At 40.2% G+C, this 27,788-nt stretch overlaps 1 protein-coding gene across 4 annotated transcripts in view; it reads right to left on the reverse strand.

Annotated features, from left to right (window-relative positions):
* Positions 1-27,788, reverse strand: part of MTHFD1L (methylenetetrahydrofolate dehydrogenase (NADP+ dependent) 1-like) — a 276,586-nt gene that overhangs the window by 199,492 nt on the left and 49,306 nt on the right. For all 4 annotated transcript variants that reach the window (XM_019550079.1, XM_019550076.1, XM_019550078.1 and 1 more), the window contains exons 10-15: positions 25,413-25,586; positions 14,047-14,183; positions 13,106-13,152; positions 10,368-10,475; positions 9,382-9,456; positions 4,103-4,205 (exon numbers count right to left, since the gene is read on the reverse strand). In XM_019550079.1, coding sequence (XP_019405624.1) covers positions 4,103-4,205; positions 9,382-9,456; positions 10,368-10,475; positions 13,106-13,152; positions 14,047-14,183; positions 25,413-25,586 — 644 coding nt within the window. The remainder of the gene's footprint in view (positions 1-4,102; positions 4,206-9,381; positions 9,457-10,367; positions 10,476-13,105; positions 13,153-14,046; positions 14,184-25,412; positions 25,587-27,788) is intronic.

The raw sequence follows: 27,788 nt of genomic DNA on the forward strand, positions 1-27,788 counted from the left end.
TTAGGAGAAGGAATATAAACTAACAAGATTATTGCACATGAGACATATCCTTCTGTGGTAGAGAGTCACCCCAACTGCCAGTGCAGTCATAAAATTAATTCTGATTTCAACTAAAACAAGAACCAAGAACTTTTCCTGTTAATTTCTTATACACTAAAAACCAGTGCATATACATTACAACTATATGAATAAGTCTCCAATCCTTCCATCTTTTTACCAGTTAAAGCTTTAACCACAACATCAAGTATGTATCTTGTCACAAACCAGAACAGAATTTTAACGGCTTACTTTATCCTCCATATCAGGATAAATGATTGAGAAGACAAACTGTCTTTGGGAAAAATATAATTTATCCTGTCAAATTAAGCCAATGGTTCTACTCCTAGTATACTGAAAAATGCATGATCAAAATGTTAGACTGCAATATAATTACACTATTAATTTTAATAATTATTCATTAACCATTTACTAATTATGCTAAAAATACCAATTTCTACATGGATTCAAAGAACTCTATTCAAATTACACTTGCTAGTGAATAAAGCTTGTATTTTAAAGGGATGCTAAAGGAAATGTATAGTATTTTCTTTAGGAAAAAAATGGTAACCATAAATGAATTTCTGGCTTGATTATAGTAGTGCTATATTTAAGGGTTCATTTGGATTTTTGTTTTAAATCTGTGTTTCACATGAATATATGGGTTCAGACCCAGTTCTATCACAAGCTCTGCCATGCTATGTGGTTCTACCACTCACAGCTTAATGCATCTCTGGGTCATTAATATTCAACTCAGATGTGACTTAACTCAACTCATAAAAAAATATGTTTAATCCTACCGGATTGTGCTACAGAAAAGTTACTGGAGCAAATTATTAAGCAGTCAATTCGTAAACATCTGGAGGAGGTAAAGCTGATCGCTAGTAGCTTGCATAAATTTATTAAGAACAAATCACACCAGAAGAATTTTACTACTTTCTACCTCGACAAAGTAACAAGTTAAGTGGATGAAGGAAATGCAGTGGACAGTGTTTTTTAATCTTTGCAAAGCTTCTGATATAGTCCCAACATGATATTCCAGAATTGAATTGGAAAAAGGCAGGCTGTACAGAACTAAGATTGGGTGGATACATAACTGGCTCAATAATCACAAGCAAAAGGTAATTAGAAATGGATCAATGACAGAATGGCAGGAAGTTTCAAGTAGAGTTCCATAACGGTTTGCCTGTCTTGGATACACGGGCTGTGTAAAAAGTGTTGGTTAATGATTTAGATACTGAAATAGCTTCCTGATCAATCTTGCAGATGACATGAAATGGGGAGGCTTTCAAACACTTGGGATGATAGGAATAGCTGTCAAAAAGATTGTGATGGATTGGAGACCTGGGCTATAGGCAAGAGAATGAAGTTCAACACAGATAAACATAAGGTGCTAGAGAAGAATAATCAATGCACAAATCCAGAACGGAAGATAACTAGGCTGGAGAGATCTTGGAGTTTTGGTGGATCACATATTCCAAATAAGCGAACAATGTGATGCAAAAAAAAATTGCACTTAAAAAAACCCAAAAAATTTGCACTTACAAAAAATCAACTTGGCAAAGAAATGATCCTTCTTCTCTCCAGAGGATGGAATTCTCCCTTTCCACACATACCCAAATTACACCTTCTCAAAGACAAGGATAACCAGGCTCAATCCTGAGCAAGTAATGGATTTAAAGTCTAATCCAGGAATAGAAACAGGAAAACAGTGCCACTGGAAAGCAGTGTCCTTACTTTTCAGTGAGATGCAGCAGTTTTTAAGTCTGCACAAGACAGTAGACTTTAAGCCTGCAATATTGTTAGGTAAGGAAATGCTGCTGTTGGGTCATTGTTGGTTCATTTTCAGATAGCTATGTAACTCTGCAGCTCTGTATAGCTGGATTTTTGGTAACTAACATATCCAGCTTCACAGGCATAAGGATTCCAGAAACAGGCTCAATGAAGTACTTCAAAACTCTCTAAAGCATAGCCGACTCGTAGGGGGTGCACGTGGCCTCCCGAAGGCTGACATGAATACCGTTGGCAGGGCTGGTGGCCCCCCTGACAGGGCCCCTACTGTCGGTGGCTTCTGCGGGTGCCCCCCCAATTCAGGAGTCACCAGTTACTCATGCTCTAAAACATTCCTAAAACAATCTTTTGGCATGCACATTATATGTGATGTAGTATGGTATAAAGGTTTCACTGGCAGTTGTTTGGGATGAACTGAATAGCTCACTTAAGGATTAACACTCTTTAGTCATGGGGCCCACTCAGAAACACATGTTAATTAAAACATTAAAAACCTACATCACACTGTTAATGGTCCCATATGCTCCCTTCATAGGTCTGCCCGACTCTTACAAGCTCAGATACTAGTTAGCTTAATACTAAAAATAGCATGTCACACTGTCCAGCTATATTAATGAAATAACCAGTAACTGACAGACTGTGCATACAAGCAGACACAGTAAACAACAGCAGAGAAATATGGTCACTCATTTTCACAATTTTTATTAGTGAAAGTCAAGACCATTAATAGCATTTTTCACTGAATCAAAACTAGGATTCTAGTATTTGTTTTAAGAACCTTAAAAACAATATATCTTTGTAATATCCTTTGTATCAGGTGCAAGGCTAAGTGATATTTCAGCTCCTCTACCTTTTAGGAGGAAAATTAAGTTATGAGAATTGGCATTTGTCCAAAACCTCGGGCAGTCTTTTTTGCACTAACAAGATACAGAATTGAGGTCACCGTGGTTCTTCTTGAATATTAACATTAACCTACAGAGCATGGAAACTAAGTGAGAATAGCAGAATGAGCATAACTACTGACTGGCTGACATGCTCTGTTTTAACTACATTGTAAATTTTCCTCTTCTCTTTTCTTATAATCAGAAGAAAATACCCAAAACATGTTATAAACATAAAAAGGTCCACAACACTGAGTTAAGATCACAATATTTAAATGCCTCTTTATCCACACACAGTTCAGAGTCTAAACTGTTAATTTATGCAAATGTGATATGAAATAATGCATAATCTAAATGGTCTAAATTGCAATAAGCTTAGCTAAAACAAGAACAAATAAAAGAATAAAAAATTTAAGAGCCATGAGCTGTCAATATTAAAAATTTCATACATACACATACATATACATACATATATATATACACACATATATGTGTGTGTATGTGTGTGTGCACGCATGTGTGTGCATATGCATATATGTGTGCATGCGCATATGTATGTGTGCCTGTATGCATGTGCAGGCATGTGTATATACATACATACAGACGTGTACACATGCACACGTGTGCATATATGTGTGCATGTGCGCGCGTGTGCACACACACACACACTCTCTCTCTCTCTCTCTCTCTCTCTATTTTGTATCCCAGTGACGATAGAGGCCTCTAGTTTTAAAGGTATGTGGACTTGCACCAAACAACAACAAAAAGGGTGCATCTACACACAGTATTTTAATGCCTAAGTTAATGTACATTAAGGGCATGTGTCTACACGTATGCGCCCGTAATGTGCATTAAAATTGGGAATTTAGGCTATCTGCGCCTAAATTGGATACCTGCAAATGCAAGTATCCAATTTAGGCGTGAATAGTTCAAGCGTACTAACGAACCTGTAGATGCGTTAAAGCACATTAACGCTGCGTGTGTCCACCGATGTGGGACTAATTTTAGTCCTAAATCAGTCCACAGACAGCGTCAATGTGCTTTAACGCTTGCATGTACAGATGCCTGCCTAAACCTGTTTCACGTGCATTAAACTAATGCACATTAAATTTAGGCATGCTTAAATGCACATGTAGGCAAACCCAGAGATTACTATTTTTAAAACAAAATTAGCAAATGCCTACAGAATATTTCAAGAGTCTATGGACAGCAAAAACTAAGTAATTATGAAACATGCCATTTCCAAATTTATGCCATGTACATGTATGTCACTTGCAAATATACTGTTCTTTTAAGTAGGTTGTAGGCAACTCTTTAGACTAGTTAAATTAGGTCCAAATTTATTTAAGCATTTTACTTAAGCAACTAGGACTTTTGTGACCACAGATACTTACCCCTTTGCCATGTAATGGTAGAGGGGTCAATATCAAGACGTACAAATTTATTGATCTCTTCTTCTGTTAAAGCGCCAGGATTACTTTTGCTTATTCCCAACCTCTAGATGAAAAGTAGAGAAGAAAAGCAGTAAGGCAGACTCTCCGGTTTAAAAAAACAACAAAAAACTACACAAATACACATACCCACCCCAATTTCTCTCTTATTTTCTTTCCAAACACTTCCACTAAAAAAAAAAAAAAAAGAGGTCAGGCTGAAAACACTAATAAATCACAGCATGCTGGATCAGGTTCAAGTGATAAAGTCCATAGAAGGCTCATACATCAAGAAGAAAAACAGGAGGGGGAAGGTGGGTTGGAGAGCAAAGAAGAAATATCTAAAGACTATTAAACAAAAGCTCTCTCTGCCACACAGAAATGTTCTCAAAGTAAACCAAAGAGATGATGAAATACAGCAGACGATATGAAAAAGATAATTAAAAATATGCATAAACCTTTTTCTTGGCTGTGGACGTGTCCCTACATATCTCAATAAATTGTTTTACAGCAGGGTGACTACAAATGGCAGAGACAGCCTGCGTGTGGCATGCAGCAGATCAGCAATGGGACAAGCAGCACAGTGGCAGAAAGCAGAGCAGCAGATGGGGTACAGAGCCCAGGGAAGGAAGCTGAAGACAATGCAGCAGATTGAGCAGGGAGCTTAGGGTAGGCAGTTGAAAGAAGAGCAGCAGGTAGGGAAAGAGAAAGGTATTGGAGTGGCATTTGGGAAGGACACGGGGTTAGTTTGTGGCACTTCTGCCTAAAACGTTGGTGCCTACTGTTTTACAGAGCTACTCTTTGCTAATGAAATACAGGCAGTCCTCAGACTTAGAACACAATTGGTTCCTGAAAACCACGTCTTACATCAAAACGTTGCAACTCGGAACCAATTTTCTCAAGAAAAAATGTTATAAATGGGGGATTAGTTCCTGACCCAAGGCCTGATGCCCTATTTTAACTAAAAATACCCCAGAAGTTTTACTTTATCAATTATAGATGAGTAATACAGCTACATTAATGTATTTGTATTGTAAACAGCAATCGTATTGATTTGGAAGGACTTCTTTGAGGTGACTTTGCTGAACTTTTTGAAGGGCTGTTGGCTGGAGCCTTCTCAGGAGTCTTGGCTGCAGGTTTTTCTGGAGTCTTGTCTACTTTCTTAAAGAAAGCGTCAAGGAAGTTTGGACAGAAGTTCTCCACAGGGAGATAAGCGATGCAGCAAACTTATTTGCTGGTGTGGTGTCGCATAGGATCAAGCATTGTAAAGTTGAAACTGATGTCAGAAAGTTGAAACAAGGTGTCAACTTATAAACACTGCAAGTGCGAAACATTGTAACTCAAAAGGTTGTAAGCTGAGGACTGCCTGTACAAACTTGCAATATTCCTTATTAATTCTCTACCTTAAGAGCTCCTACATCTTTATTTTTTTGTTTTATCTACCGTTTAGAAAGGGCAGCTCAATACATTAAAAATATTTTAAAGAACTTGCTACTAATTCAGCAGTATCAAAATCCTTCCTTAAATTAATCAGCGCAGAATCAAAAGCAATTGCATATTACAAAAAAGGCAATTTTACAAAACACAGAAAAAGTGCCTTTATGCCCTTTGGCCACAGAAAGCTTTCTTCAATGAATTCAAACAAACTGCTAGGAACAGGTCAACTCAACTCTAGAAAGTTAAATTATTAAAGGAAGGGGTGTTATTAAGGCACTTTCCAATATCAGAACTTGTTTTCAGCTGCTTGTAACTTTACCTTACAAACTGTTCGGGCTGCAATTTCAATGCTCCTTTGCTTCCAAGAATGTTTTAATCAACCTAACGATTTGTAGTGAGCTTTTCTTTGAGAAGCTCTAGTGTCCTCATACTCTGGGAACAGATTAAGATGTAGCAGGACTGGGTTTTGGGACAACTGTGCTATCCCTCTGCTGGCCAAACAGCTACTGCCTTGCCCTAATTCTAGGTACCTTCCCCTTCCACTCTCGTCTGCCATGCCTTGATGTAATTGTTAGATTGTTAACGTGAAACTGTCTAAGGGTCCTAGAACACACCTACGTCTTTCTTTCATCAGCAGATCCCCTCTCAGACCCCACTATCTCAAATCTAGCCCTTCATTAGCTGGGCCCTCCTGGTCTGTATGTGCTCCCTGGCACTTGTTCCGTTATGGGCTATTCCTGGTTTCCAACCTCGCCTACATTCATGCCCATGCCCAAGCCCCACAGGTGTTACTGATCCATACTTAGGTGAAGAATTTTGCCCTCAAGCCAATGTCCAGCCACTACAGGCCTCTATATCCTTGTTGGGCCCTTGGCCTTCCTGGCATCCACCCCTTCCCTTTAATTGGCCCATTTCTGCCTACGCCCATTGCACTGGGCCAGGCTCCTCAGTTCCAGCCCTGTCACTTGTCCTTCTCTCTGGGCATCTGTCCCTAGAATTCACCCCTCTAGGCAGCTAGGTCCCTGATCTCTGCCCTTCTACGATGATCTTGCCCCTCATGGACTATGGATCCCTGAACCTGGCTTTTGCCTCTCACAGATTACAGGTCCCTGACTCTGGCTTTCACCCTGCATGGGCACTTGCTTAGCCCTTCTTGGGCTATGGGTCCCTGACCCTGGTTTGCACCTTGCTCGGGGAATGAGCCCCTGGCCCTTCCTCTACTACTCTTGATAATTGCCTCACCCCTAGCCAGATTCAAAGCAGCTGCATGCCTACCAACACCGCTGGGACCTCCAAACCTTCCCTGCAGTTCCCAGCCCAAAACACAAGTATAAATTGCAATGCAGTAAGAAAGCACTCTGGCTATAACTGAAAACTATCCCCACACTGGGTCCCAGCACAGACCCCAGCTCACTAGATATACATAACAAAGCTTCCCCTCTCTGGTTTGTATCCTCAGCTCCGTGGCTGAACCACCACACTCCCTATCATGCTGGGTCCTACTTCCCTGCAGACTGTGGGCATCTTGTTTGCAGATCTCAGGGCATTTCAAGTCAGCCAGGGAGTACCCTTCTGCCTCGCTACTTAGAAACTGCTTCCCTTTCAGCCTGCAGGGCCAGATTGCCCTACTCAGTCTCATGCACTGGCCTCATCTGCCTCCTAAGCCCTGCTCTGTCCAGTCACATGATCTTGCAGCTCCCCACAGGTTCCCTCCCTGCGGCTGATGACCTGCCTGCTTTCTCAGCTAGGGTTTAGCTCAGCAGCCTGCTTGTCTGCTAGCAGCCAGTCTCCTATTAGCCAGCTGCTTTCCTGGCTGTCGGCTCTCCTACAATCAGACTATTCTAGGCAGCAGATGCAGCTCCCTGCCTCAACTGCCGAGACTCCTGGCAGCATGCCTTCTTGCAGTTAGCCTCTATTCAGTTGCCCTGGGGCCCAACTGCAACATTTTCTCCCCTTAAAGTGCCAGGAGCCTCAACCTACTGTCACAGTAGCCTTTTTATCAAAAATGTACCACTGTTATTCACCAGCCTCATTTCACCCAAAATATTTTATTAGAATCTACCCAAATGTGACTAAGTGACAGTTTCTACATGCAAATGCTCAGTACAGATTTTAAATAGTTTTTATCATCTAAATTCCCTAAAGTTCCCATTTGCACAGGGCATATGGTCCAGTTTAGCATTGAAAAGGACTTTCCTTAGTCTTGCAACTCTGCCCTGGGACTAGAACTAGAAAGCAGGGATACCATCTGTCCTGGCTCTCAGTGACCCCTGTGCTGGTTTGGAGGTATAGTTGCTTGACTAAAACGAGAAGGTGGTAGGAAATGTGACCTGAACATGTACAGGGAATAACAGAGGAGAAGGAGCCAAGGGTAAGACTCAGACTCAGCAACAACAGGGAGAAATAAAATGAGGAAAGAGACATCTGACAAGGAGCAGGACACAGACTAGATAAGACCTCTGGGAGCCAGTGAAAGTGAAGAATGTGGTGAGAGGACAGACCAAATAAGTAATACATTGCAAAGTTACCTTAATTCCAAAAATCCTTAACTTTTGAGCTTTTTTAAAACTTAAAAACATTCTTTTAAAACAGCTTGAAGGCTTTTTTGTAATGTAGCATTACAAATTAACATTACATTAACTGCAACAGAATCTTCACTGCATTTATTCAGATGCTGCAAATTAAACTAAGTAGACCAAAATAATTGGCAGCTCTAGCTGCAGGGAGAAACTTATCCCCACTGCAGACACATTTGATATTTCTTGAATAACTGTAAGATCAGCACCTCTTTTTCCCTAGACACCTCCAGTGTAAACAAAGACAAAATGAAAATATTCTCTAATAAGCGTCTCTCAGGAATCTCCTGAGAGTGCCACTTTGCAACAGAGGTAAACAGACACCACCCACATCCTGTTTTACTTTCAACAAGACAATCGAGTAGTGCAAAAACTAAAAATATACCATTAGAAAGAACTTTAAAGAAAAGGCTGTTATTTAGCTAAAAAGTATGATGTGGCTTGCCAGGTACTTTGTAGCCATTTCACTGCCACACGGAGACTGTAAGGTACGTTAAGAAACATTATCAATTAATTCTACAAAGCACTACAAGAAAAAGTAGAGACCTTTCATATGCCATATCTAGACATGAAAAATAGCATTTCTCTGCTCAAAGCCAACATTTTCCCTTCCCCCAATGCTGGTGGTTTGTTCAGTGCCCCTAACTTCTGCCTCAAATCTGGTTGAATTTTACTGATGCTGTATTGATACTCTATATACAACAGAATTAGAAGCTCCTGGGAAACATTTGGGATGCAAGATTATATGCAAACAAAACACATGCAGAACTACAGTTTATCCTTCTATGCAGAGAAATGTGAGGACAGAACAAGCAGAGCTCAACCGTCTCCAACACCACAATGTTACAGCCCATCTTATGAACTAGAACATAATAAAATTTTTAAAATACCAGTGAAACTGAGCCCCCCAAAGTGACTATGCCATAATGGAAAACATCAAAAGTCTAACCTTGACATTTTGTCAGGAAATAGATAATTTATAAAACATTATTGGCTCATTTCAAGGGAAAAGAGATACTATTTTTTTTTAAAGTGGAACTTAACCCTACTGCTACAAACAGGAAGCTTTTAGAACGTCTGGACCTACCTAATTTTTTAAAGAAAGTTTAAGGTGCTTTCAAATACAAATTTCCTTGCAACGTGTTAAACGTGATTTAAGATAATATTTTTTAAGGGGTATTATACTGGGGGGGAGGGCATAGAAATGGGGAAAACATATTAGCAACTTACTTTCAGTCGTGCAAGCTGAATAGAAGAAAATTTTCTCACTCCATCAACTACTGGAACCAGCCGGCTATATAAAGCCTAAAATATATGCATGCACAAAAAAAATTAAAGCCCACAGCAACTTGCACAAATACAAATTCAACAAAAAGTTGATTTATATTATTTAGATTCATCCTTATTGCACATTATTCAAACATTGCAAGTCTTCAGCATGGATTTACACTCAACCATTTAAAAACATATTCTGACTAGTACTAAATGTATAGGCAAGCCGAAGTGAAGCAAAGTTCCATTTTCAAAAATGTGAGATACACTTAAGCCCAAGAGCCACTGACTTTCTAGTAGACTCAGGTTCCTAAAACCAAACGTTATTTTTGAAAGTAGGAGTGGGAATCTCAAATTACTCAGGTGCTTTTGAAAATATCATCCAAGGTCTGAAGAAGCCCACTGTCTAATCAATGTCTGTAAACAGATTTAATTGTCCTTTTAGGAATTCAGGCTGCCACATGTCAAAGTAATAATTTGCAGCCAATAAAGGGGGCAAAAATCCTCCTATATAATAGAGCAGTCACTAATAAAGTTTCTGTCCCTTAGTCCATTTTTCAGCAATTCACGATTACAATAAATTGAGCAGGAGGTGGAAAATAGGTATATAGTATAGTAGTGTATTTGCCAATAAAAACCCTCTAGGGCATATCAGAGGATCAACGTCAATTGAGTTACTGAGACATAATTCTGAAATGAAAGAGAGGCCATACATAGCTATAAAGAGAAATATAGTCTATCTAAAGAGAAATGATTTCACAGGAAACCGTGACTTGGAAGTACCCCTCACCAATGGAGTCCAGCTTGGCCTTGGTGCCACATTCATAATGTGTTCTTACAGTGGACTGAACACAAACCAGCCCCATAAAACGACAAATCAGAAAATATTTAAAGGTAAAGTTTTACAGGAAAATTCAAAAGGGACTGCAAATGGTAATCCTCACCTTATCAGACTGAGTGCTTTCGTGCAAGATCCTAGCATCAATAGCAGCAGCCAGCAGATTATTAGCAGCCGTAATAGCATGAATATCTCCAGTCAAATGAAGATTAAACTATGGATTGAGAGCAAAATAAAAGTAAATTGTTTAAACACAATCCATTAATTCAGTATAGATTAACAAAAGCAATCACTACTTTTTCTCCTTTGAGATTACACACCAATTCAGCTAATTGTCAGAAACAGATAACCTATTATCATTAGACAGGCTGAAGGTACTGAACTAAATAAATTACTCTTGGTGCCACCTCAGTATCCAGTGGACTACTGACAATGAAACCGAAAACAGCACAGATGATATTTTTCTTCACTCATTTGATTAAAAGAATGGAAATCTATTGTACAGACCATAACTGCGTCATGCTGAAATGCAAGGGAGGGTCAGAAGCTGAAATTTACAGGGAGAAGAACTCTCACTATTTAACCTGTTTTGACTAGCTGAGAGTTTTCAAATTTCATTTCCTTCAACATTTTATTGGGTTTAAGAAAAAAGTAAAATATATGGTACGGTTTTGGGAAACAAGGATGTGTATTATGAATATTTATCCACAAAAATGTTCTCTCATTGTGCGATAAACCCACACAGAAGAGGTATGCACACATCAAGCAACAATGGATCTGCTGCATTTGTTTTCTTACTTCAAACACCACCACCGCTATTTTTATTTAAAAAAAAAAAATATTAAAAAACCAAAAACAAAACCACAACACTTCTCATATCCATGGAAGGAAGAAAAACATTTGGTGAACCAATACGTCAAATACTGGACATATTTAAATAATAATGATGGGAGGGAGGAACGGCAACTTTGCTAGAAACATTTACTATTTATATCCTAGTGCTGTCTGGTGATCAAATCAGAATCAGGTCTCTAATGCGCCACATACTATACAAACACATTCAGACATTAATACTGCATGAAAACTCAATGGTCTAAGATTAAGAGTGACCATAATAATTTGAGAGAAATCCAGGATGAGAGGGGCGGGAGGTGGGGCCTGGCAGGACAGCACAGTGCCAGTGCAATGTGTATGCATGCAAACACATATACCCCCCGCCGACCCCGCAACTCCCAGGACCAGGCTGGGCAGGACACACACACACACACCCCTAACCTCACAGCTTCCAGGAGCAGGGCGGGCAGGGCAGACTGCAGGAGACAGACAGACACAACCCTGCAGCTCCTTCCCTTCAGGAGCCAGGCACCCACATGAGGGTTCCTGCCAATCCGGAACTTTTGCTTCTATTTTTTTCCAATGGCCAGGACACTGAGTTAATCTCCAAAATCCAAGACTGTCCCAACCAATCCAGGATATATGGTCACCCCATCTAAGATGAAGGTCAAAAATCCAGCCTAAACAGCTGCGTAATCCAGACCACAGGGCTCCTGGATGGGTCAGGAACTGGGTAGCAGACTGAGCAGGGGCAAGACCCACCACTAATTTCCAGGGTACAGAGATTCACTAGGGATGTATTTCAGTGGTGGTGGGGAGAGTCACAACTGCATTAGTGCCCACGGCTTCCTGAGCTGACACAGTAGCTAGGGTTACCATATTCCAAGTCCAAAAAAGAGGACACCTGTCACAGGAGGGGTGAGGGGGGAAGGAGGAGGGGCAGGGACAATATGATGGGGGGGGACGGGACAACAGTGCCCTGGCCCCTGCCCATCTTTTTGCCCCTCACTGACAAACCACATACCCCCCCACCCCTTCCCTGAGCCCTGCTGCTGCCCCCTCACTCTGGACCCACTAACCCCAGCCCTACCAGTGCCCCTCACTCCCAGATAGCAGTATCTTGCCCCCCACCCCTTGCTGGTGGCCCCTGACTCCCAACCCGCAGCCCCCTGGTACTTCCAATGCCCTGCACACCCAACCTACAGTCACCCGTCTCATCCTGTGCCCCTCACTCCTGAGCCGCAGCCCCCTGCCGGTGCCCCTCACTCCCAAGCTGCAGCCCCTGCCCCCCTTCCAGTGTCCTTGCACTCTGGACCTGCAGCCTCTGCCCCTCAGCCCTGCTGGTGCCCTGCACTTCTTACCTGCAAACCCCTGCCCCCACCCCGCTACCTGCTGCTTACACTCTCTCTCTGGCGCACTTGCTTGAGCCCATGCGGGGAGAATGTGACCCCCAGGAAACAATCACCTTTCTCACTGCTCCTGGCCTGAAGCAGTCAGTCTGGGACAGCAGAAAACTCAGACATTAGCTCTTTTTAAAAAAACCCGCATGGACGCAGTGCAGGGGTCAAAAGAGAGGACATCAGGGAAAGCCCAGACATAGGGTAATCCTACACAGTACCACTCACCTCCGCTGCTCACCCCACTGCCAAAGGTGGGTCCAGATCCAGCCTACAAAGAGCCCCAGTCTGGATCTGGCCTATGGGCAAGTGAGTTTGATGCTCCTGGTCTAAGACAATTGACACAGAGGAATGGATCTGCAAGTACTCACACAACTTCACAAAAATAATTCCCTCTCTGTAAGTGAGGAGAAGTGTTGCAGCTTTTGGTTACTACAGAACTAGGGCAGTACCATGTGTGAAATCCCTCTCCCCATTTTACAATATTCTCCAAAATTAAACCATGCTTCAAGACCTTTTTCTTGAAGGTCCTTGGTTAGTATTCTGTAATCCTGATCCGCACACAGCTCAACAGGGTATTAGTCTTTTTTTTCCCCCCCACACTCAAGCTTACCTCTTCCATTGGAATGACTTGGGCATATCCACCCCCTGCTGCTCCACCTGAGTAAGGAATCACATGGTCACATTAGATTCAAGCCAACTCAAAAAAAAAAAGCAGGCAAGAAACAAAGCACATAGCCCTATTTATATTATGTGCACGTGAATATCTCTAGATAGACAGATACATTGATATAGACGTATAGTTTTGATGCTTTCTATTATATTATGTGTGTGAATATACAGATCGATCCACATACACATAATATAAAGCATCAACACTCTAGGTTTATAGCCATAGATATAATTTGTTAGAGACATCCCTCTGATACTGGAACCAAAGAAGTATATTAATAAAGTAATCAGAAGACAAATAGGTGACCATGTAAGCCCCTTCTAAAGAAAAAATTGGCAACAATTAACTTTCTGTATTTCCAAGAAAGTGAACTTCAGACTTTAGATAGCAATTTTCTTAAGTAAGCTATTTCAGATAAATCTGGATGGGTTTATACTCCCTTCCCAGTAAACATCATTAGTTTAAGAATGAAACCTAAGTGGGGTATTTCGTGTACCACAAAAGTGGCACAATCCAGTGCTTAAATACCTATTTTCCCCACATCAGTGGTTCTTTAAACAAGAGCCATACAAAGGCGGCCTACTGGGACATCTCCTTACTAGGTGACATATTGTTTCTTATTGCACTCTTTCATAGTTTTGTAGATTTTAGAGGCTAGAATTCAATTATGATCAGTTGTTTTCTAGCACTTTGTATAAATAGCATTTCTGCACGCAAGCCCTGCAAATACTCCTTAGATATGTCAAGAAAGGTGACACCTTCCAGCTAATCTGCAATTCAGTGAAATAATTAAGGAGTAAAAACACAGTATAAAAGCCCCAAAAATGCAATATTTCCCTTTAATCTAAAATAGGACAAAGGTTTTGCAAAACAATAGGTACCTTTAACTCCAAAGGTAGGTCCTTGGGAAGGCTGTCTTAAGCAAGCAAAAGAATTGATATCAAGATGTGCAGTCAGAGCCTGGACAAGACCAATTGTAACAGTGCTTTTCCCCTCTCCAAGGGGGGTAGGCGTTATCCTAACAAAACAGAAAAAAAGATAAGTTTCATCAGCATCTGTGATGATGTCAGCTTCAATAAGGATGTCAGAACTTCAACCTTTTGATTTCAATAAATAATATTTGCATGATGGATTTCAGCAAGATGATTTTATTTCCACAAAAATATTGCCACGGTGTTATGCTCTAGCTCAAGCTGGAATGTGAAAATGTACATATGTCTTCTATTTAAGCAATTTACCATGATATTAGAAAAACAGAAGATTGTTTTGGCAAAAGATCTGAGAACCATTGAATTTAAATCAATGTCCATTTAGACCTCAAAAGTTTCTTCATTTTCATGAATAAACCATCTATCAAAATACTTTGAGCACATGAATAATATTCTTGTGCAGCAAACCATGGATTTTCTTATTTTTAAGCATGAATGAAATATTCAATTTTTCACTGAAAAACTACCTGCCGTTATTTAACGATATTCTCTTTTGCTCTTTAACTTTCATTGTCTTCCAGCTTCCATCAGCAATATACACAGGTAGATTAATTACGTTTTTTAAAAGAAAATTGGAACCAATGAGAATGACTGGGTTCAGTAAAATATGATTTATATCAAAATTATGTTCTGTCATACTTTTTCAGATTCATAGGCCAGAAGGGAACGATTATCATGGTTTTTCCTGACCTTTTGCATGGCACAAAGCAAAGGATTTATACCATGAAATATTTATCTAACCCAAAAAGTTGTGATATTTTTAGGAAAAAATCCAGTCTCGTCTTAAAAGCCTGAAGTGACAGAGGGTTCTTAGAGTTTCAAACAGCCATTAGTAGCTGATTTTGCTAAATGTAGCACACCTGTGAAAGACTATTAAATAATCCTAGTCAAAGTCCAATTACAGACCAATATTATGGAATCAAAAGGAACACTACAACCCTGCCTTGTGCAGTAAAAGTCCCTTTTGGCCAGTCCCTAGAGTGCTGTCCCTCAATTTCCATACAAATCTAAAGCCACTCACAGTTAATTGTTTCTGAAAAATGTGACTTTGGGGTGTGCTCTTCCCTCAGTGTGAGCACATGGCTTCCATTAGTAGCAGTGGGAACCCTGAGAGCACTTTCTAACTGTGAAGAACTAAGCAAAATGAAAGATACCTTAGGGTTAAAAATGTCCTTCCTACCTTTGGGTTGATCACACTTGGCAATTTTTCACGTTACTTTAAAATATTAAGTATGAACACATGCGTCTCACTCAGGAAACTTCCTCTCTTATCAGCAACAGAAAAATGCATAAAAACCAAGAGTACGTTTTCATTTACATCACTCCCACACAGCCCGCAAGGAAAAGCTCTAAGAAAAGTAACATTTAACCGTTTAAATCCTTGATGCCCTAGCCACTTTGCAAAGTGAAATAGGTAGCTTACTTAGGGGTATGTGACATTATGAATTACACTTTCATTCCAAAGGGAACACAAGCATGTACGCATATGCTAGCCAAAAGGGGCAACTCCTATATTATGATCTATGCAAGAGTCATAATAAATATCTATTTCTAATTAGAAACATTTCATTTTCCTGTTCCAGAAATTTAGCAAGGTATTACTTTCCTAAATTCCTTTCCTAAATTCCGCAGAAAGCGGAAAACAAACTTGAAATCTTCATTTTGTAGAAACTTAGTAAAATTGACTGGCATAACAAGATATTAGAGTTTTTCAGATCTTTAGCGGTATCCAAGCAAGAAAATATAATAACCAGGCAGTTCGTACTTGAAAAAATAATTTAAAAAAATCAAAAAAAAAAATCACTAAGTTTGTCATATTTTTTAACTTTAAAAAACAATAAAATCTCTGATGGTGTGGATTTTTCTCCCATCACATGGGTCTGGACTTCTCTGTGTAATCAAAGATACATCAATATGATTTTGTCTGATTCAGGAAAAGGTACAGTTTTCCTATACCAAAAAACTAATTATTAAACTTAAATCCCATTAATTTTATTGGAATGTAAGCAAATCCTAAAATATTTCCCTGAATATCTCATACAGTATATTAAGCTGCAACTCCGAATGGCTTTTAGCTTTAGCTATTTCCTATCTGTGAAAGCATATCTACCAAGATTTAAAATTGTGAATATCAGACAAAATTTTGTCCTCCAGAGTAGAGCACACATCAGTTTCTAAAGTGACCGATGCCAAACTATATTTCCTTGTCCTGAAAGGAAAATTCGTGCCTCATTAAACAAAAATCCACACTACATCAAATGTCAATAGAAAAATACTCAAGTTCAGTGTGTTGCAACCTCCAAACTTAATGTAGGTCCTAGAGAACTTTGCATAAGAAGGGACTTTGGGTATGACATGGACACAATAAAAGAAAATTTTCACTGAGAAAAAGGTAATTATCAAATGTATTCACTGCTCTTTACAGTGTCCTTTCTTCCTGCATTTCCCTTTTATTCCATTCTTGTAAGTGACATCTTTTCAGTAGAAGGGTATCAATAGAAAGCCTATCCTACTGAAGCCAGAAAGTGTGTCATTCATTTTCAATGGGGCCTATTTCAGCAGGAAACCCAGTTCACCTCATATCTTTACATGGACTGGACTTAAAATATTTTTGACCACTCGGTTAGTTATATACTAAAAAGAAGTATCATATGCCTGCAGTTTATAAGGAACTGCGAATTAAAGAAAAAAAAAAAAGCCATGCCATAGGCATTACTGATTAGTGCACCTCTTTGACATGCAAGCAAAATTTCACATCTATTTTACTCTACCTTTTTCAGAGGTGTGCAAGTGCTTGACTCCAATTATTAAACCAAATCCAAATTTTTAAATGTAAAAGTACTGTACAGGCTAGAATGGAAGAAAGTTCTAAGTTAGTACCCTAAAAGCTTCTTCAGCAACTATCACACCAGCACAACCCATTGCCATATCCCCTTTATGGTGGCAACCACAGATTCTCCTGGATCATGGTGTATGCATGAGGGACACCCAGAGCTTTGATGCACATGCTTGGGCAAGAATTTCTGGAGAAGTGGAAGGTGCCCAGAACTTCCATCCTCCCTTCAGGCCACTGAGACAGAATCCAAAGATCAAACTGAGTCCAGATGTTGGTGCCTCCATGGCTGTACTTGTATAAGTGTTTGGAATCGAACCCAGGTCTCTTGTGTGGCAGACCATATCCCCTTGATAACCAGTTCCTTATGCACTTTCCACTGAAGTCCAAAGTAGATTCGTTTTAATGTAATTCTTTTCTGTAGGAAATCCATTCTTCTCAAAGAAAGTTACTGGGTTAATTTGATGCAACCTACAATCAATAAGAACCAGGTTGCTCTTTTCCACATTTTCCTTTGGTCTCCAGGTCTCTTGTCATTCTTTCCTATAAATTTGGCCCTAAAAGTTGCCTACTATTGAAGACAGAATCATGGGCTAGTATTTACTTGGATTACTTTTCCCCTTGCTTTTAAGTATAGGCACCATGTGGCTCTAACATAGCAAATGTAGTATCATTCTGGATTTGACAGATTTATTAAAAATGCTTGCTACTAGTCTTGTAAGTCCTTTCAGAGTGCTGGGGTAGAAATCCTTGTTCAGCATAACTATCCTTAGTACGAATTAAGGTAAATTATTCATTCAGGTTTTGAGCCATATCTAGGATTATCTTTGATCTTGACATGAGCATCACTATGCAGCAAACCTACTTCTTTCCTTTTTATTTATGCAAACAGAGAACCTTTAACTATGTGGTTTAATTTCCTTTGCAAAATCTAATGCGGAAGTCATTAGATTGTCTAATCTAATGACTTCCGGCAATTCTTACCATTTCTCTGCACATCCCAACCTTTAAAATGGGGCTCTTTGCCGATCATCGTCCTTGCATTTCTTGTAGGCTTTCTGCTTACCCGTACTATTACATGAATACTCTAACTCATGCAATTCCTCTGGAGCTGTTCTCGTCACATTTTGCCCTTGTTTCAGATTTAATTTCCACAAGGTTCTGTTTTTTTGATAAAAAAAAGAAATCCAATCTTTTTTCACTTTCAGGTTCCTGAGCAATTCAGTCCAACTGACTTAATATTAAGAAGCTTCCTTAATTTCCCAAAGTAACCTTTTTGAAATAGATTATTTTAGTCACAGACCTGTTTTGTGACCTTTCTATCCAAGATTATTTTCTATGACCCACTCTTCTTTAATGCCCTCACTACTTCTCTCTTGACTATCATACCCTGAAGTACCTGGATCTTAACAATATTATCAGAATTTGTTTCTCAAGCTCTGTCTCCAAATTAAGGTCCCCCATCATATCACAATTCCTAGTTGTATCTCTCCAATAACGTATCAGAGATCCTTCCCTATGCATATTCAAATTCAATCCTGAAGGAGTCTTTCAGACTCGCAGCATAATCTCAGTAAAAAAGAAATATTTTAAACCATCAATCCCCATAGTGATTGATGGCCAAACATAGCCCCCCTCTTCCCCTTTCTCCACGCTATGCTCTTTCCTTCAGTCTAATTCAGGGGTAAGCAACCCCTGGCATTAGAGGTACACCAATACATTGGTCCAGTATTGGATCAGCACCGATATTAAGAAAATTGATTGTATTGAAAATTGGCCTGACGTGGCTGATAATGCTTATGCACGTGTGCAGCCACAGCAAGTGCAAAGGCAGTGAGAAGCATAGCCCGGGCAGCTTGGAGAGCTGCGTGCAGCTGCTAAGTTTGTTGTGGTGGATTGGGAAGGGGGAGTGAAGGGACGTGGGGGGGGCAGATCAATGCCCCCGCAGTGAGAGGGTGGGTGTCCAGCCAGAGCGGGGTGGGGAGCAAGACGGAGCTGCAGCTCGTTTGGGAGGCGCACAGGGACGGGGCCATCTCCCTTCACAGCACACACCCTAGGAGGGCGTGTCCCTGGATCTGCACTGGGGAGGGCTGCAGCTGTGGGCTGGGGCCCAGGCTCCACTGGGCTCTTCCCAGTGTGTGGGGGCTGTGCTCAGGGCAGGTGGGCAGCAGTGCTAGGAGGGGGGCTATGGTGAAACCTGGGGTGGCTGTAGCCCTCCCCCATGCAATCCTCCTCCCAGCACTGCCACCGCCTGCCCCAAGTGCAGCCCCAGCCCAACCCAACTCCACCCCTGCCTCAGGCAGAGCTCAGCATGGCCCTGGCCCCAGCTCACACGTGGAGCCCACCCTGGCACTCTTGCACATATCTGGGGGCACACGCCCCCACCATGCCCTCTTAGGGTGCGCACAGCAACAGGAACCACCCCCCACTCTGTGCCCCACCCCCCACAGGCTCCAGATCTGTGCCACGCCCTGCCCCAGCTAGGCAGCACCTGCCCCTGGCCCTGCCCCACTCCTTCCCTTGCCATGGGGGTCATTGATCTATCCCCCCACACCCATTCTATCCCCCCTCCTCATCCACCACAACAGACTTACCAGCTGCTTCAGAAATCAAATTGGTATCCGATACAACTCCTTAAAAATTGGCTATCGGTATTGGCCCCCAAAATCTCTGGGTGAATACCTACCTGGCACGCATGCCAGTGTGGCACGCAAAGGCACTTTGCTTGGCATGCACACCTCAGGGCTGACTACAGCAGGCACCTAGGATGCTGCAAGTAGCTACACCAGGGGTCCATGGAGTCCTGACCCCACTCGTTGCTGGCAGCAGGTGCACACATGCCTTGGGGCAGACAGCAGGGAAGGGGCTGGGGCTGCATTGCCACAATGAGGATCAGGGCCCCCTGCACTCTCTCACTGTCTGCCCCTGGCACACCAACATCTTACAGGGTGAAGTTGCAGGCATTTTTGGTACTCTGCCCAAAAACATTACCAACCCCTGGTCCAATAGCTAGCACACAAGCAATTTATAGTGCTACCTTTTCATAAATAAATAAATAAATAAATAACTTTTCTCAATACCTTTTTTTAAATAACCCTTTAATATTTGTATTCCACCCACAACTGCTATTCCACCGTGTATCTACTGTCCCTAAAATATCTGGTTCCATATTCTGCATTACTGGAACAAATTCCTCCATTTTCTTGCTTAATCTCTTACCAATACTGTAGAAACTTTTCAGCCAATTAAGCCTGACAATACCCAGTTCCCTGATCAGAACAGATACAATCCTCTAACTGCATCATCTATCCAAGTATTCTTCTCAACAATACCTCCTAACCCCTGGTATTCATTTATCCCCTGCTGTAATATCTGTGTACATTTAACAAGACGACAATACTTCAAAGTATTTCTTACAACACCCCAACTTGTATTTGTTACAACTGTTTCCAATCTTAAATCAATCCCACATTTTCAGGTTCAGTTTTAGAAAAAACAGCTACCTCTCCCACCCAGAATAAAGTGTTAAGTACAGATTCATAGATGCTAGGGCTGGAAGGGACCTTGGAAGATCATCAAGTCTAGCCCCCTGCTCCAGGGGCAGGAAGTCAGCAGGGGTCAAGATTAAAGCCTTGAACAGTTATAATCCTTATAAAATCCCTTAGAGTAATAAAATAAGCAGGAAAAGGATCCAAAAGCATGAGCTTTCATAGGCTGTAGCCTGCTTTTTGGGTGCTGTATATCATGATATATGAGAGTTAGGTTGCTAAAGGTAATGATTTCTGTAATATGCAAAATGGAGCAGCTTGTTTAGATTTTCCCCTACAGCTTGGATGGGACTGCATGGGATACAACAGCACGGTTTTTTTTCATGGAATGATAATTATTTGATTGCTTTGATAAATTTCTCCTGGCTGGAAGGGGGTGGAAAATTCCAAGTAGAAGAGACCTTGAAATTCTGCAGGTTCACCTTGTAGTTTAAATGGATCACCAAACTTTCAAAATTTCATTATCAAAAAGGAGCTAGCAGTTAGAAGTTTAAGTAAATTATTTGCATTCTTCTCAAAATATATTCAATTAGAAGGCTTTATATAAATTCTTCCTGCTTTCCATCTACTTCAATTTGGGTCATTTTATATTTAACATCATCTACATTTGACTGAATTTCTTCTTTAACATTGCTGGTGCCATTTATGCTATTGCATCCCCCACAATTACATCTTACTTTACTAATGTGAAAAAATGAGAGCATTATGGCTGCCAATGGGTAACGTTTTGTTTGTTGCATATTTTTAGAAAGGTCACATTTAGAATGTAATCCTGTGTTTTGATTTTAAGCAAAACTGGGATAAATTAATTTTAAACACTCAATTTTCCTCAAGTTTAAAAGACTCATGCACACATTTACTTCCTCTGATTTTCAAAATAAGCAGAAAAAGCCTCTATAATTATTTCCCTCCCTCTGCTTCCACTGGTCCCCTACTTGTAATTCCTTATTTTGCTTTCTACCATAGGGTCACCAGTTTCTTGACAAAATAAATTTTCTACCTTTTTTTTCTTTTGATATGAACATAGAGACAAAGGAAAAATATGTCCAGCCTTTGTTGTACACTACATTCAGCTTATAGTGGAAATATTTCTGTGGGAAAACCACATGAAGTCTGACAGAAAGAAAAAATAAACATACTAACACTGAGATGATACACTACACCAGCTGTAACCTTCTCACACTTAGGACTATTGTTATGAGCTCAGCAAAAACATTGTGCTCTATATGCTGCAAAATGATGCTACATTATCTTTCTAAGCTTTCTTAGTATTATTTACTTGGCACTAGTGATTCTAACGTTACTTGTACAAATCTGACCCATGCATGGTCGTGCAAGTTTACATTCAGAAGGATTCTGATAAATGGCTTAACCTCACCTGAATGGTCACAACCTAATTACTTGCAAAACAAGGTTTGTAGATAACTTCTTTATACAACCAAACATTCGTTTGCTTTAGCTTACATCAGTGGTCTTACACAGTCTGACAGTGCCCGGGAAGGAACATGATAAGCAAGACTGAACTGTGACCTCTGGATGTGAAAAAGCATGACCTGCTGCTGCTTTACATTAAAGACATGTTGTGAACGTGAACTAAGTCACATGGCACAACAATTTCCGTTGATCAATATTATTTGGTAATAATGCCTATTAGGGGCCTTAGAATCAGTAGCTGATTCTCACTCTTCAGTAACTGGAATAGGATCTACATGTGATCTATGTCTTGTTAGTATAGGTTATAACATGACATAACTCAACCAGTTCTAAAACAGAACAGTCTAGTGAGTGGTAAGCTGTTTCACTAGGGGTTTAACTTCAGGCTATTAAATGAAGTGCATTAGTAAAAAGATGATTTTTTGTAATGTCTGCCTACTCTCCTCCCTCCCCCCCCCCTTTTCTTTTAAACAGCCTACAAGCCCTGTAGCAGAGAACGCAATCACGCATCACAACACAAGGTACCTATACTTTTCATTGCCACATATCTTTTTGTTAATAAACCTTAGTCAAAATATACTTTGATAGAAATTACATTGGACAACCTAGCTCATCTCACAGAACATCTATTTAAGTTAGAGGGGAAAAAAACCTTTAAAAATATTATTGCTGGTAAATCTAGAAAGTAATATTTTTAATAGCAAGATATGTTATTAGGTTTCCAGATTCTGACATTCCCGCATGCTTTACCTCCTTCCAGTGAAACTGACTAGAGACTAGACAAGGAAGCAATGAAATCCACATGATTTTGGGACACTTAAAAACATACAGATGGAAAATCAAGGGGAAGGTTTTGTATCACGCCCACCACTATGATATTTAAGATTGTGAAAAGACATTGCATTTGTCACACTACAGAGGCCTCTTCAGCACTACAAAAGTCAAGGTGACAGATGTGTACATCCCCTGCAGGACTATAAAAATATTCCTATTTGAAGAAGCAGGAACTTCTCTGCAGCACTGTGCTTTGTAGTGCCACATATATGGCATGTCCAGTTACATGGAAAAATACAGAGAGGTCTCTTGACTCCCTAACATCCTAGTGTTCCTCTCTCTCTTTTCCCCCTACCACCATGAGAGGGAAAGGGTGAGTATGGAGGAAGCAAATGGCTCCTTGATAACATGCTGGGAGCAAAGCTGCAACCCAGTCAAGACAGAGGACTGCAACTCTACTGGCCAGAGTGTGCTGCCACACAGTCTGGTACTGTTCCAGTCTTGGGGAAGGCAGCAGCTCTACTTAGCATCATGGCAAGAGCACTGCTGCCACAACCAGTGGCACTGGAGATGACACGAATGTCAACTGATACCACAGTACAGGAGCGGCAGAGAAGGAGCAGAAGCAGCAAGGCAGTGATCTGTCAGGCAGTGGAAGCGGTCACTGGAACAGCAGCACACTTTGACAGGGTGCAGCCTAACAAGGGAAGCTGACACCTACCCAGTGGGCAACTTTGTTGTGCTCCAGCCAAGTATACCCCTCATAACACTCTATTTTGTCAGGCTACCAAATGCTGAGACACATGTAGTGCTGCAAATTCTGTCCACATCTTAAGCGTGTTGACTTGAAGTTTTCTATGCTGGATGACAAACAAAAGGAGCGTTTGGATTTGTCCAAAATGTTACAAATTGCCACAGGCAGTGAAACAATTAATCTACTGATACGGGAAGGGGGGCACAAAAGTTCACAATCATATCAAAGAAAATAATAATACTGTCCAGTAGCTTACAGGACAGACTATATATATATATATATATATTATATATATATAAATAAAGATTAGCTTTGTAACACGGACATCATATACAATTAATTTTTCCAATAGAGTGGAATAAAATGTATATGTCAAAATATAGAAATAATTATAGTTACGAACACAATGTAAGACCATAAAAAATGTCATACTGGGGTCCAACCATTTAGCCCAGTATCCAGTCTCTCACAATGACAGGAGTGGCTGGTTTAGAAGGAAAGAATATGAACAGGGTATATTTAGGGTGATCTATCCGCTGTGCAAGGTGTTATTCTGGCAGGGCTTGGGAGCCAGCTTTGCTTTCTCCCAGTGTCTAAATCTTGCAGCAACAGCAGTACCTTAGAACCAGAACAGCAGGATCATTTTCTTCTTCATCAAAAACATTCAAAGGCTGAAAGAAACTTTGTTTTTCACTCCTGTATAATTAAAATCCAAACAGGCCCTCCAACAAATATACATAGCAGTCTTAATTTTCAAACTATGAGCCTTAATTATTTTCTCTTAATAACCTTTTAAAACTCCTACAAAGAACGTTTCTGCTTGTTGCAATTCCATGTCACGGCTTTAACCGATGGCAGCTTAGGAAACTGTAGGGTCCACTGCCTTTATCTTATAATGAAAGCTTACTAAACCGATACAAGGACTTGCCAAACAAGCACATGCTAAAAAAAACTGTATTTGTGAGTGCTTAGAAAACACCACTGAAGGTCATTAGACACGGATTAATATTTGGCAATGAGAAAAAAAAAATCCCCATATCATCATCCTCCCCCCTCCTTCTCAAAAAAGCAGGTCTTTTGTACCCCATAGCTGGTTGCCAAAAAATGATGACATTTCCAATGGAGAAGTTTAGTCAAACTTTACCTACAACTTATCACTTCATACGAAAGAAAAAAAGGAGTGGACGTCTACAGGCTTCATTTATAAAGTAGAGAGGCACCACAAGAAACTACTCCAAAAACATGCTGAAATGTAATTATCCGTGGGAATCTTCATATTATCACCTCACCGAGTGAAAAACTTTCCATTTTAAAAATGATGTTTGCAAGAAAATAATTTTGTTTCCCAGCGAACAAGAAAAGGATTCAAAACAGAGGTAGATGGAACAAAGTATTTTCAAATAACTATGAAAGCTGAGACTTGAGTAAGCCTGCATGGAGACATGTCTACACTGCTAGGGAAAAATAATAATTTTTATTTAACTATGCAATTTGCTATTCACTAAAAAGAAGTATTTATAATTCATACCAATAGATTACCATGCTGCTTCTATTAAAGTATGCTTATAAGCAGCCACAGTACAAAATTAATGCACTTTTTAAAAGCTGATGAGACAGGAGAAAAATATTACCAAGCTATAGAAGGTATTTAAGATGCTTAACTTAATCTACTTACTATAAACATGTACACAGCTTCTTATTTACAGATTTGAAGAAAGGTTGTATTTTGTTTTTTTTTCTTTCTTTTTAATGAGGAAAAGCCACACAAAACATTTGCAGAATAGAGGAAATATGTGATGTAACAAGTATGGCAAACTTGCAATTGGGCAGTTTATCCAATAAGTAAAGAAGTGAGAACATGCAAGTTGCATGCTCATGTTAAGAGAGGCAAGGCAAGTTTAGTGTATCTTCTTACCCAGCAACTAGGATGTATTTTCCATCTGGTTGATCCTTTAACCTCTCCAGCAGGGACAAACGTACTTTGGCTTTGGTTTGGCCATAGATTTCAATTTCATCTGCAAGCAATCCTATCTCTTTGGCAAGAACTTCAACAGCTTTTGGACTCTGTGCTCGGGAAATCTCAATATCGCTGGAAAAGAAAACAAATAGGAGCTAAGGGACTTCTCTCAGCTTAGGTGGTCGACGACAGAGTTCAAAACAACAGCAAACACTGCAACAATGAAGTTATTGTAACCACTTTTCAATCTTTTCTCCCAATTTTTTATTATCTGAATACCATCTAACATAATATTGGAAATCCTGCATGTGCTGTAATGCTTTCTCCCCACCAATGTTTACTAATGGTTATTTCATAATACTTCTTTCTTTAATCAGGATTCAAATGTTATGCAATGTTTTCATATCAGGCTACAAGCTTTACTGGATGCTCAAGCATCTCACACTGGAATGGACTTTTACTTCAGCTCCTTTTCTTTCTTTATCCAAGTATATTTTAACATTAACACAACAGTAAAAAGCATATACATCCCCTCATCAGTACTCGTATAAACACAGCTCTTGTATGTACAGAACCCTTCATTAGAGAGTATCAAAGCAAATCAAGCAACGTGACTCCATGAGGCAATGGAAATAAACATGCAAGACACATAGGGTCCAGTCCTCCTAGCCCTGAAATACAGCTGTATCTGGGACAACACAGAAAACAATCTAACTGCACACCTCAAAGCAGGCAGAAGTCATAAGGGAAAAAAAACATTGTGATCCACTGAAACTGCAGGGAAAAACTAACTACAGGTCAGCTGGACATAGTGGCATCCTAGCACAGTTCCAAAAGCTTGAGACTAGCAAAAAGAAGTGTCAAAAAGAGCAGGGGGAACTAGTGTTGAATTTCAGCTGAAGGGGGTCACACTTCTACCAATAGCACCTACTGATATAAAGTTGAGACATTGTTCAATTCTGACACCATGAGAAGAATATTACTTACTGAGGAGCAAACACCACTTTCTGCAACAACCAGGTGACCCCTTCAATATGCCGACCCAGTTCAACCTTACTCGGATGTTCTGTGGGCCTTTCAAATAGCCCAAACAGAACATGGATTTGTTGATATCCTGGCAACAGCAGATCTTAACGCATGGGGCTCCGGATGCTCTGTCCACCCAAAGTGGCTGATGTGCTTCAGAGCGAGACATTTACCAGCTGGCTGAGCGGGTGCAGGGGCTGAGCTTGGGCAACCCTCTGGCTCTTGGGGCACTGACAGACTTGGGTGGGCAGGGTGTAGGAAGGTGCCACAGCCACCAACACAGGAAAAACAAGTCCACAGTCTCTCCTGATTTCCTTACAGCAATCTACCTTGGTGACAAGCTACTCTATTAGTGCCAAATAGCAAATCACTACAATGCAATGAGGCAACCAACCCCTCATCTGATAGTTCAGCCAGTAGTTTTATCTAGCCTACAAGTATTGTTCTTGTAATTTAACATATTTACTTGATTCCATGACAAGGTATTTTTTCTCCATTCAACATGGGGGGTGGGGTAGGGTGGGGGTAGGGAAGAACCTATATTTCCAATTTACAATAATGTTATAAAAGGATTAGAGCACAGGCTTTTCTGTCAGTCAGGTTTATTAAATGCTTGTTAACAACAATGTACACCAGCAGTGCCCAACCTTTTGGGCCCGTGGCCTAAATGAATGGCATGGGGCCAGTCCACGAGACAGATGTGACCACGAGGCTGGACCCTGTCCCCTCCTTGCAAGGTATTCTTCATTAATGCTCAGTATTCATGTAAGCAAAAAGCAGATATTTGTAAGTTTTAATTCCTATACTGATTTCCTTTATATTTTCAATGAAACCTCCACCTGTTTCCATATAAAATGTTTATTAGCGGAAGAGAAAATTCTATTTTATTGCATTATACTGTCCATCCTCAAGCAAATTTTACATTTAAAAGAAAACATTTCTCATGCTCATGGGAAAAGCAGAAAAGAAAAATTCTTTGTTGGGGCAAAATTATTACCCTCATCACCATCCACACCTTGTGCATATGATGATTGTTTCTTTAACTATATTTTTAATGGGTAGGATTTTGAAAACTCATTAAAAGCCCCAGGATATCAACCTGTTGTACAGAATGCATGTTCTTTTGACATCTCTATTTTAAATAAAGAATCCAACTGAGTTACAGTTGGCAGACTGTATTAATTACAAAAAACCCCACAGATGACCCTGAATATAAGATGACCTCCCCAGTAATTAGAAGAAAAAAAAATATATATATGGCAAATTTATAAATTAGTTACAATTTTCCAGGCATAGAATCTAATTGTT

Source organism: Crocodylus porosus, unplaced genomic scaffold (assembly GCF_001723895.1).
Source record: "Crocodylus porosus isolate Cpor-Errol unplaced genomic scaffold, CroPor_comp1, whole genome shotgun sequence".
Taxonomy (NCBI): Eukaryota; Metazoa; Chordata; order Crocodylia; family Crocodylidae; genus Crocodylus; species Crocodylus porosus.